At 33.6% G+C, this 11,899-nt stretch overlaps 1 protein-coding gene across 2 annotated transcripts; it reads left to right on the top strand.

Annotated features, from left to right (window-relative positions):
- Positions 1 to 1,776: 1,776 nt before the first annotated feature.
- Positions 1,777 to 4,590, top strand: LOC133292623 (aquaporin PIP2-2-like). 2 transcript variants are annotated; one of them, XM_061491049.1, is made up of 4 exons: positions 1,777 to 2,241; positions 2,724 to 3,019; positions 4,158 to 4,302; positions 4,454 to 4,590. In XM_061491049.1, exons 1-4 carry the CDS (start codon positions 1,935 to 1,937, stop codon positions 4,534 to 4,536), a joined length of 831 nt encoding a protein of 276 aa, XP_061347033.1. In that variant the 5' UTR covers positions 1,777 to 1,934; the 3' UTR covers positions 4,537 to 4,590. The 2 variants fall into 2 exon arrangements, with proteins under 2 accessions (XP_061347033.1, XP_061347032.1); XM_061491048.1 differs by having other exon boundaries at positions 1,796 to 2,241; positions 4,158 to 4,298.
- The last annotated feature ends 7,309 nt before the right edge of the window (positions 4,591 to 11,899 follow it).

Below are 11,899 nucleotides of genomic sequence, written 5' to 3'. Positions count from 1 at the left end.
AAAATAGAATTGGTAATAACTCTGTCATCTCCTTTGTTTCGTTATTTATAATGGATATGGGAACAAAAAAATGAAACAATGACAACTCTTCTTCTTCTTCTTTTTGTTTTGATTCAAAGCAAAACTAAAATGGGTCATTGGTTGATCCATCGCGATGCAACAACATGAGAGATTTCACTCAAACGTCAAGGAATAGGGATAAGAATGGATGCATAAAGTCCAAGAATGCCTCCATGGCAGTGTGACCAGAATTCCCCTAAGTCCACGCTTATTTCACCAAACAAGTCTTTAAAACTTATTCATTAATTACAAACATTTGAAAAATTCTAAGAGTAGAAAAGTACTTTAATTAATTTGGCAAGACGTCCATAACGTTAACTTGTCATAACTCATACCACGAGGAGCTCTTTTGAGTTTAAGAGGGATTTTCTTCGCTATAAGCCTACCCAAATATTATTAAAATTATGTGTTTTGTATTTGTTACGTGGGTTATATGCAACTGTGCAAGCTTCCTTTAATGGTTATTTTGAAGAGAGAGAAAACTTATTCTTGCTAGACATTTAATTATAAATAAATGCGATTAATGCAAAGAGTAGCTTGTGTCAAAGCTTTGGGTCGGAATTTGATGAAAAGTCTCAAGCGTGACTTTTACCACATAAAAATGATTCAGTTTTTCGGTTTTAACTTTTAAGTGTTGATTAACTTTTTTCCTTATTGATAATCAAATCATTCAAAAATTCAGTCACTTAAAGTTAACGATGGTAAATGCAAATGAGAATTGACGTCTCCAAAGTGTACTTTCAATAAATCAGATCCTTTGGCGTAAAAAAAAAACCAATACCACAAATAATGTTAAATAAGGGACATCATGAGTCATTTTTCCTTAAACGGGAAAATAAGTTCCTTAATTCACAGCCCTTTGTTTTCTTTACTCTAAGTCCTTTCCTTTAACATCTTGAGAAGCAAAAAGGACAAGTTTAAACTCCTTTACTACGATTCCTCCATGTGGGAAAAGGAAACAACTAAGACCTAAATTCTATAGCACTTTAATTTAAAGTCTATGATATATCTTATTGAAAGAATTGGTTTAAAAAATAATCTTCTAACAGTAATTTACATCTCAGAAATACTAAAATTAATTTCTAATGATACTTCTAACAAAATTATGTTTATGGAGTAAAATTTATTTTGAATTTAATAGTTATAATATAACAACTTAACCAACAAAATTAGATATTTAAAGCTCACAATTTATGCTCTACATCTCAAATTACCTTTGGACGGATGCTTAAAAGATTCAAAGCAACTTAAAGAAGTACATAATTTCCCATTCAAAATCTTGATTTGCTTCGGAACAACTTCTACACATGTCTAACAAACGAATCAGGACAAATTAAAACACAGAAAGCCCTGGAATCAAAAGATTAAAGCGGTAGAATAATCCACAACTTGTAGAAATTTGAAAGAAGAAAGTTTGAAAACCAAACCCGTGAGTGCAAGGCAAAGTAGCCAACCTACTCATAGATTCTGAAGACACAAAAAAATGACAAAACAATAGAAATAAAAATGAGCAAATGAAAAAGAAGGGAGTGGAGGTGGTGGTGTGGCAAAGTGGGGTGAAAGGTCGGTGAAAGCAAAAACCAAACCAAACCAAACCCATGTTTTTTTTGTTTTTATAAAAAAATTAAAAATGCTATGTTGCTCCAATTTCAAAATTAGCACCTAAAAAATAAGCTTTCAGAAAAAAAGAAAAAAGAAACTGCTCTAAGCCTCACTCACCCTACCCACCCCCCATATATACCCCCATCTCTTCACACACTCTCCACACTTCTCCCATCACCTTCCTCTATTCAAAGTTTCTACCTTTCTTTGCTCTTTGCTTCCTCTGAGAACTTTGTTTCTTTGTTGAGTGTGTTGTGGCAAGAGGGTACCCTATGGCGAAGGACGTTGAGGTTGCTGAGCGTGGCTCCTTCTCTGGAAAGGACTACCATGACCCTCCTCCTGCACCTTTCATTGATGCTGAGGAGCTAACTAAGTGGTCCTTTTACAGGGCAGTCATTGCTGAGTTCGTTGCTACTTTGCTTTTCCTTTACATTACTGTGCTGACTGTTATCGGCTACAAGCACCAGAGTGATGTCAAAGATGGTGGTGATCTTTGTGGTGGGGTTGGCATTCTTGGCATTGCATGGGCCTTTGGTGGCATGATCTTCATCCTTGTTTACTGCACTGCTGGGATTTCAGGTTTGGTTTTCTCTTCCTCTCTCCAGATCCCTTTGCTTCAATGGAAAAATGTATCAAGTCACATATGTTACTTGTCATTTTTGCTTCATGTTTTTTGCAATTTCTCATCTTTTTTTGTTTGTTTGTCATATTTCCTACTTTCCTGTTTTGGGTGTCAGAAAAATGTTCACTTGAAGGGAATTTCTTAGATTAATTTTTATTTTTTAAAAGTTTTTTTTTTTAGTATCCAAACAGGGAAACATGCACTGCTTGGACCTTATTTTCCTGCATTAATGTTTCTGACATAATATTCAGTGATGTTCCTCAAATTCAATTGTTTTCTTGGTTGATTTCCCCTTTTCTCCCAAGTTTTTGGACTTTGTTTTCTTGGTGGAAAGAAAGCTCACATGATTTGCTAGCAGTTGTGTTTGTTCAGAGTTACTGTAATTAGAAGATCTCATTCATTTACTAAGAAAATTTCTCTGGGGTTGAATCCATTGCAGGGGGCCACATTAACCCAGCAGTGACATTTGGGTTGTTCTTGGCTCGCAAGGTGTCTTTGATCCGAGCTATCATGTACATGGTGGCTCAGTGCTTGGGGGCTATCTGTGGAGTTGGGTTGGTCAAGGCCTTCCAAAAGTCTTTGTATACCAGGTATGGTGGTGGGGCCAATTCGCTCAATGATGGTTATAGCACAGGCGTTGGATTGGGTGCTGAGATTATTGGCACCTTTGTTTTGGTTTACACTGTCTTCTCTGCTACTGATCCCAAGAGGAATGCTAGAGATTCCCATGTGCCGGTATGTTGTCAATCTTTTATCTTATTATCAGATCTGTTTGTGCTTCTGTTGCCTTGTTTTAAGTTGATATATGAATAATGTATGAACTGTTAGAAGATGATGTTGCAGCATAAGTTATGTTGAAAATCCTGATTGAAAGGAATAGTTTATGACTATATATGGAGGGAGAAACAAAGTATTTGCCCATAGGAATTATATAAAATGTTCTTAATTAACAAGTTGGATCTGATTATACTTTTTGGTCCTTTGGTTAATCATTGATTCATTCGAAGTTATTGTTGTTTTTAAATATGATAATTAAATAATTGCTTATTAGTAAAGAAAAAAAAATCTTGTGCTTCAGTAATAGCCACAAATACTAGGCAGTGTTCAATGTTCATGATTTTTTACTCACTTTTCTTGCTTGGCTTCTTCTAGTCAATTTCTTTGACGGTTAGTTTTCCAGAAATGAAAGTGCCATAATTAATCTCGTAGTGGATATATCATTGATTCATCTAGGCATCCAAGGATGGTAAAGTTATCTCTTTTCTTCGCCATAATTTCCAAATGAAATGATGGTGTTAATGAAATATGATAGTAGCGTGCGCTTGCGGAACATGGGTCACCATTGCCTTGTATGAGTTTGTGGTGGTGGTTGAATTTCATGCCCTACATATGATATGGGTTAAATAATTCCTTCCCAGTCTTGGAAAAAGTGGACTCTACTTTGTCCCTTGAAAGCGAACCGTATCTTTGTTAAGCTAATATTAAAGGACTTGGAGTCTCGTAAGTCCAAGATAAAAGTGTTCATAATAGTGAGGGACACGGAGTGTCTTTAAGGCTAAGATTAAAGTGTTCATAATAGTGTTTTTGTGAAGCCTGTGTCATTTTCCCGAAGCTGGCAAAGGTAGTGGGAGTCTCTAGCTTCATCCTGATTTGTCAATATCAGCTTGGGTTCATGTATTCACCTTCAAATACTTTAACAGATTCTCCTAATAAATAAAGAAGAAATTATGGGCTTCACATGCCCCATCTGTCCCAACTCAATGTTTCTTAAAAAATAAATTGGATTTATGTGTTTGGAATGTCTTTCCATCTACTGTATCTACTTTAATTCAATCACATCAGATTCTTATTATGTTTTGTTCTGTAATTGAAGGTTTTGGCTCCACTTCCCATTGGATTTGCGGTATTCATGGTCCACTTGGCCACCATCCCAGTCACTGGCACCGGCATTAACCCTGCTAGGAGTCTTGGAGCTGCTGTTATCTACAATCAAGATAAGCCCTGGGATGACCATGTGAGTATCCTTTTTTAAGATTTTAAATTTGTGCTAGTGTGTTGTTACTATATATAAATTTATAACTGGTTATGTCAAGTTGTTAACTAGAGAAGTTCAAAAAAAGATGTTAAATTTGTCTGATATTTTGTTCCCTTCCCTTTCTGTCTGGTCAGTGGATCTTTTGGGTAGGACCATTTATTGGGGCAGCCGTTGCAGCCTTCTACTACCAGTTCATCTTGAGAGGAGGTGCAGCTAAGGCTCTTGGATCATTCAGGAGTAACCCCACTGTTTGAGTTATCTTCCTCGTCGTCATCATGGGAAGGAAGATAATTGGAGAGATGGAATTGATATTGCAACTATAATAATGGAAAGTGCTTGTGGCTTTTGTATTTGCAAGGTTTCTTTGACCCTCTTCAATTACGTCAAGATTGTGGATAAATGTAGCTTAAAGTCTCTTTCGTAACAGAGGAGCCTTTTGCACTTTCCTCTGTATTCCCTTTAATGTGTCATCTTTCTTTAAGTTACTCTCTTCTGTCATCTTTGTACTCGGTATATTTATGGAAACGTGTTTTAAAATTTAAATTATAGATTCGCTGCTTTCACTTCCAATGCCATTCTCATCTATTTCTGACTGAATTCGAGTACAACGAAATAAAGAAAAAGTTACAGATGAAAGGAAAGATATGAGTAATAATGCAACGTATCGAAGTGCAAAATTTGCACACATTAACTTTATTAAAGCAAAAGAACAAAATAATATGACATGGATTGTTAAGTCATCAGTGATTGGTGGCAATATTGTTTATTGGTGGTAGTTACCTCTGTATGCTTTCTGCATATTAACTTAACTATCCCTAATCTCGAAAATTGCTTCTTTGAAAGTCGTTATAATAATTAAACGAAACATGTTTTTTTAAGCCATGTTTATCCAACATAGCCTATTGTTCAAGTGGCAAGTACATTACTTCCTGAAAAGTAAGGACACTAAAGTGAAGTAAGTGCATAGTCTAGTCATCTATCTGCATTTCAGCATCTTACTGCATCCACAAACGGCTTCCTGGTCACTAGCCTCTCTTTCTCTGACACAGATTACTTTAATTGGCAGCACTCTTTTAATATTGAACGAAAATGAATCATCTCATGAGTAATTTAATATGGTCATACTACAGTGGAAGGATGTTAATTATTAATGATTAAATTAAGAGTAAATATATTTTTTGGTCCTCAACAAATCTTACGATACCCAATTTAGTTCTTAACAAATAAAAAGGTTCATCGTGGTCCTTAAGAAATTCAAAATAGATTCACTAAGTTGAAATCGTTGTCCCTAATAAATTTAAAAAAGACCCATATTAGTCCTTAAAAGGACTAAAATAAGTCCATTTTGAATTTCTTAGGGACCACGACGAGTCTTTTTATTTGCTAGGGACTAAAGTGGACATCGTAAAATTTGCTGAGGATCAAAAAATGTATTTACTCTTAAATTAACAGTGATGATTGTGTAACTTCCTATTCTTATATTTTTTCTCTCTCCTCCTTTGTCACCGTTAATTCACCTATGTATAATTATAATTGTCCCACATGACATAATCATGTTAATTTGCACAAGAATCCACTATCCTCATTCTTAAGACCGGGTTCAGAATTCTATTGCCACATCTGATACTTATTGTTCTTTCGTTTAGGGAAATATAAAATATTAGGCTCATGGAGTTACAGTGATTCCTTGGAAAATAATTTCCTTTCAGCGGTTGAAAATTATTATTTTGGTTCCCAACAAAAAAAGGTAATTTCTTAATTATATCTTTCAATTAATGGATTTTGTGACTAGTACCACACTACCACGCGTTTTCAGTCACAATACCTACGTACAATACAATAATGTATTATACATAAAAAAAATTGTCAATTTTTCTCGAAGTGTAACATTTTTCTACTTTACTCTTTTGAAAACCAATGACCTAATTTTTAATCTTTATGTATCAATAATAAGTCAAGTCAATAATAGATCATGGAATAATGCCTGATTTTACAGTAACTCATTTTTCCTCATGATTTTTTCGGAAAGTGGTTGGTATTCGCTTTCAAAGCGTGCCTTACTTAAGTCAATTTATGTTGATTAGAACTTGGCTGATATGCCATAAGTAGATTTTCATGATGTATTTGCAAGGTAAGTGACTTTCATTTTCACTTAATTAGTCCTTGATAATCTTACCTTCTAAGGTAAGTTCTCTGGCAGCGTTTTTGAAGGGAAATCAAAACTTGAACAGAGTCTTCTGGAAAGTGACTTTTTTTGTTTTTTGAAAATGGTGAATGATAATATTAAAATATTTATACTTATATCATTTTTTTTTACAACTGTTTATAATTATTTTCATTATCGTTGAATAAAATCAAATTAAAAACTCTCACTTAACACTGTTTTGTAATTATTGATTTTAATTTGATCCAATAATAATAAAAATTGTTGGAAGAGGTTATAAGGAAAAAGAAGTTGTAAGTATAATAATTAATAACCCTCGAAAAATAAAATTAAAACCAATAAAAATTGCACTTTATTATTCCTAATATTTTATAAATTAAAATTTGTTTAGACCAAGCTACAAGTCAAGTTTACAAAAAGAAAAGTTCAAAGTTAAAAAGTTTAGCCATTTTGTTTTGGGATGAGTTTCCCTTCTCAGGCCAATCCTTGTGTACAGTATCGACAAGAAATAATTCCTTGTGTTATATCTGAAGTTCTGAACCGTAGTTATATATTAGAGTCTAGAATAGTTTTAAGGGAGCTGATACTTATTATCTATTTTTTCGATTCTATTATTATTATTTTTTATTGTTGGATCAAAAATTAAATCAACTGTTTTAAAATAACATCAAATGAGAACTGTTAATTTGATTTTAATCAAATGATAAAAAAATTATAATAAATTATAAGAGAAAATAGATGATACGTATAACTCCATCATAGTTTTACATAGAATAATAATTTATAGAGAGAGGTTAACACATTCTTGACCTTTGAATTGATGTAATTCATTAAATTCTATCAATTGAGTCAATGTTTTTTGCTAATATTATTTAGTTTATGGCAATATAAACTTAACACGTTTCGATTCTTATTGAACAACACTACATTTGAAATATTGTCAGGCGGGGTCCAGGGGGAAGTCCGTGACGGAGGACCACCACGATCAAGACAAGTACGAGCTGGGTTGTGACAATCAAAGCGCAATCCATCTTGCGAAGAATTCGACCTATCACTCCCGCACTAAGCACATTGATGTGAGGTATCACTGGATCCGGGATGTGGTGGAAGTGGAGAGCTCGAACTCGTCAAACTGCACACTGACCAAAATTGATCCGACATGATGACAAAGTCGGTTCCAGCAAGGAAATTTGAAGACTGCTGTGAAGGAGCCGGGTTGATGCTGAAGCCGACGCATTGAAGTCGGAGGGGGAGATTTGTTGGGTTTCCTCCTTCAATGCTAAGCCCAAACTCATTGAGGAGTTTCCTAAAAACCCTAAACCCTAGATCTCACCTCTTCTATATATTCATTAGTTGTGGGTGGAGACTAGGTTAGAGATTGAGAGAGAAAATTTGAAAAAAAATTGTTTGAGAGCAAAGCTTTAAACTTTGTATTTGAGAGATCTCTAGAGAGAGTTTGAGTGAAACATCTATAGGGTAGTTTGATTATCACCATTGTTGGAGAGGTTGAGTTAACCACCACTTTGGTGAATTTGATTCTTTGTATCCATTATTTACATAGTGAACGTTAGATCTGGATTAGGTCCCGTGAGTTTTTACTTCTTCATTGGAGAAGGCGCTGCCCGACATGGTGAAGTTCAGGACGAGATCCGAGATCTTGTTGAATGACTTCCGCAAAAAGACTGCTTAAGAGGGAACCGAGTTCCCAACATTCCTAAGATAAAATTATTGACTTTGCCCTTAAATCTAACCCGACATGCGATTTCATGTTTAGGGCTTTTTCTACCAAATGATTTGCAGCTTTCAAGCACGGCACTTGCCGTATGGCCCAATCCGAGAATGTTAACCCAACGTTATTGCTTAGAAAAAAAAGTAAACGAACATTAAAAAGAGAAAACAGAGGATCGAGTAGGGGATGGCTTGTAAAATATGGACGATTCAGCGTAAAATGGCTTGGATGGAACAAGGTACATATGGTCCTCAAAATCTTGAATTGACCAAAAATAAATAAATTAATTCAACATGGGTGGATTTCTTTTATAGCTTTTTCCACCTTCCTTTTTTTTTTTTTTTTTTTTTTTTAGATATTGACTCTAATTACCTCTTAGAAGTGAATCAGCTTTTCGATATCCCACAAACTTTAACTCTTTAAATTAGCTATAAAGCTAATCCCGAGTCAAGATTTAATCACTATTAAAGTTCTTCATACCAACACAAAAATGTATTTTCCAACTTTTTTTTTAGCTTAGCTAAATGATTTTGAAAAAATTAAGAAGTAAAGTACAATTTATTGTTTGTTTTCACAGCAAAAATAAAAAAAGAAGAATAGCATGTTTGGCAAACAAAAATGAGGATTTCTAGATTCGTTGAAAATTCTCACCCCTTCTTATTTTCTTTTCTCGTTTCCTAAACAAACACCAGGGGATTTCTTTTAAATTTCGTTTCATTGTATAACTTAGTGGGAAAAAATATTTGTCTTTTTAAAGAACATATAATTATGTTATTTTAAGAGAGAGAAAAATATAATCTAGTATTTTTTATTTAAATTTTAAATTTGAAAAAATTCATCCACTTTCTCTCTTATAATTTTCAATATTTGTGTTTTCTTCTAACTTAAAATGACATAACTTAATGTCGTTTAAAAGAACAAACAATATTAAACCCAATTTAGAGTAAACAAAAGCGCACTTATTGCATAAAAAATGAAAAAAAAAACGGAGAATATAGGAAACTGCATGCCACAGAATTCTCTCTATTTAGAGTAAAGATTTTTAGTTTTACTTTATATACAATAATTTATTGATTTAGCCCTACTCTAAACCAGAGTTAGGTATTTCTCTTATTTTATTTTATTTTTGAAAAAAAAACTTAAACCTATGCATACCAAATGACAGAAAGCATATGTAATACCTTTGTGCTATTAATTTGTATGGTGAAACATGATGATAGAATAAAGCTTTTGTAACTTAATTTTGGTTAATAAAAAAGGTTCAATTCATATTTCTTACACAATAAGCATATTAATTTTGAGAGTTTTTAATTTTAATACTTTTAAAGGATATTACATATTAAAGAAGATGAGAAAAGTGTTTGTCATTTTAAATGACATAAAATTATATCATTTTAAGAGAGAGACAGGCACAAGAAATTATTATTTTTATTTAAAATTTAAATTAAAAAAAATCACTCACTTTCTCTCCCATGATTTTTATTTTTTGTGTCTATCTCTCTCCTAAAATGACATAACTTATGTCATTTAAAATGACAAACATCAAACCCAAAGAAGATTTATTATTGTTTTTGTTACAAAAAGATATCAAAAGACCTCATATGGAAAGGAGAAGGTAAACTAAAGTGTAGACAATCTATATGAAATTCGATCTCATGATCAAATAGTTTTTGATGACCTAATGCCACTTGTGTAACTCTCGACCATCATTTCTATGATTTTAGTTTTGCATGACAATGAAATGGAAGATATTACTTCTGCTTCTATCTCATTCCTCATTTATAATATGAGCTATTTGTGTAATTACATTTATGTCAGTAGAAACTATTAAAGGCTCCATTATGAAGAAACTATAGCACTGTCTCCTTTTTATTTATAAATTTAAGGAGGGGCTCATGCTCTAAATAATTTAAGGTTGGCTCAAGTATTAATATGGAGGGTCATATATAGATAATTATCACGCAATTTGATTAGGGATAATCTTATTCTTTGGTCTTTTTGTCCGCCTGAATCATAGCAATTAAGGACCTAACTCGTTCCAAAGTGATACTTGAGGTTATGAAATAAAAGAAAAAATACCAAATCGGAAAAAGAGACTTTAACGATCATCCGACTTTTTGAACCATGTATAATAATATTTATAATTATTCACCAATTTATTTCTTATGACAAATGATGTACCGTTCATTCTGATAATGTGTGTTCAAGCCGCACATCACATTAATTTCATGTGCAAAAATAAGCACGCACCTGCCATGAGTCACACTCCAAAAGACGTGCATCACTTTCATACACATTCAAGTTGTGCATTCTCTCATGCGTGTCTTGCAAGCGCTCACATAGTTTTGACACAAGTCGCACATAACATGTATTGACAGGATATGTATAGTATATCTTTTCGTATTAGATTGATAATTTGTTTGTGAAAATAATTAAACCAATAAACAGTTACATAATTTGATTTGGATGGGTCAAAAACCGCAATCATCCCAAGGAAAAGATCTATGGCCATGAGGTTGTCCACGTCCATACAAGATATTAGGCCCTTCATAAACTGGCCCATGATCGTTTTCTTTCATTAAACATGACACTTATGCGTCACACCAAATTTTATCATGTTAGTTTTTGTACCTTAATTAATGGTTCTCCAAGCATGAGATCATGTTAGATGTTGTACCTTAATTAATGGTTCTCCGAGCACGAGACAAGTCCGCGATTAAGATTTTATGATATTGGAAGGGATTTGCTTAACCATTTTGGGTGACATATACTGCAACTTCTTATAAAATGTAAAATTCAAGATTCTCGGGCACTGGGCCAGGTTGGTTCTCATGGTTCAATAGTCATGAGTCATGACTCATGATTTCCATTCAAGTAAAAAGGGAGAAAAACATATAACGGGTTAGCTTTTTCTTTCTTCTTCAGTCTTTTCATCTTTTTGACTGCTTTGGGGGGGGGGGGGGTTTTTGGCTACATCTTTAACATATATATCTCTTACTCGAAATTTCCCTTCTTGTCATAACGTTCTCTACCCACCAAAGTGTTTTCCGTTTCTTTCACGTTTGAAGCATCACTTAAATAGAGTACGTTTCACTTTCACAGCTTTCACATTCACATTCACATTAAAGTTCAAGCTCTCGGGGTTCAGAAATATGGCACCAATCACCACGTACTTCTTGATCTCTATTTCATCAATCTTCTATGTTTTCTGGGATGCTCGTCTCGTGGTAGAAGATTATGCTGCTCAGGATCGTCTTGGTTTCCCATTGTCTTCATTGGGTTACGCCTTTCACCACAGTGATCTTCCAATCCTCCTCTAAATCTCTATAGTTTTGCGTCTCTCCAGTTTCAGGTGTGGATTATGTATGTGACATGCTATTTTCTCTATGGCCTATGCACATTTGGAGAATTCACCTTTAGTTGTACAAGTGTTTTATTTTATTCTATTCTAGGTAAGATATATTACTTGGTAACTCCTGCAAATCGAAATTGTATTATAATTGAAGTGATTTGAAAAACAATTTATGTATTTTCTTGTGTCTTGCCTGTGGATCATCAAGTGGAATGTGATTGCCTTTTTTTTTCCTTTGAAAAAAATAAATAAATAAATTCTGGTTTCTTTATAAGTTGCAACAAATTCGTTTTGCTGTTTATGGGTCTTTTTATTTTTTTAATATGAGACATCCT

Source organism: Gastrolobium bilobum, unplaced genomic scaffold (genome assembly GCF_033153095.1).
Source record: "Gastrolobium bilobum isolate Gb01-03AN ecotype WA unplaced genomic scaffold, APGP_CSIRO_Gbil_v1 utg2408, whole genome shotgun sequence".
Classification (NCBI taxonomy): Eukaryota; Viridiplantae; Streptophyta; class Magnoliopsida; order Fabales; family Fabaceae; genus Gastrolobium; species Gastrolobium bilobum.
Note: the sequence above shows the minus strand (reverse complement) of the source record. Positions and strands in the feature narration are given on the sequence as shown.

Bases quoted from the DNA above. Each gene is read 5' to 3' on its own strand.
- LOC133292623 (XM_061491048.1), top strand. From the start codon at position 1,935: ATGGCGAAGGACGTTGAGGTTGCTGAGCGTGGCTCCTTCTCTGGAAAG. The intron at 3,020-4,157 runs GTATGTTGTCAA...CTGTAATTGAAG, and splicing joins CTAGAGATTCCCATGTGCCG to GTTTTGGCTCCACTTCCCAT. The intron at 4,299-4,453 runs GTGAGTATCCTT...CTGTCTGGTCAG, and splicing joins ATAAGCCCTGGGATGACCAT to TGGATCTTTTGGGTAGGACC.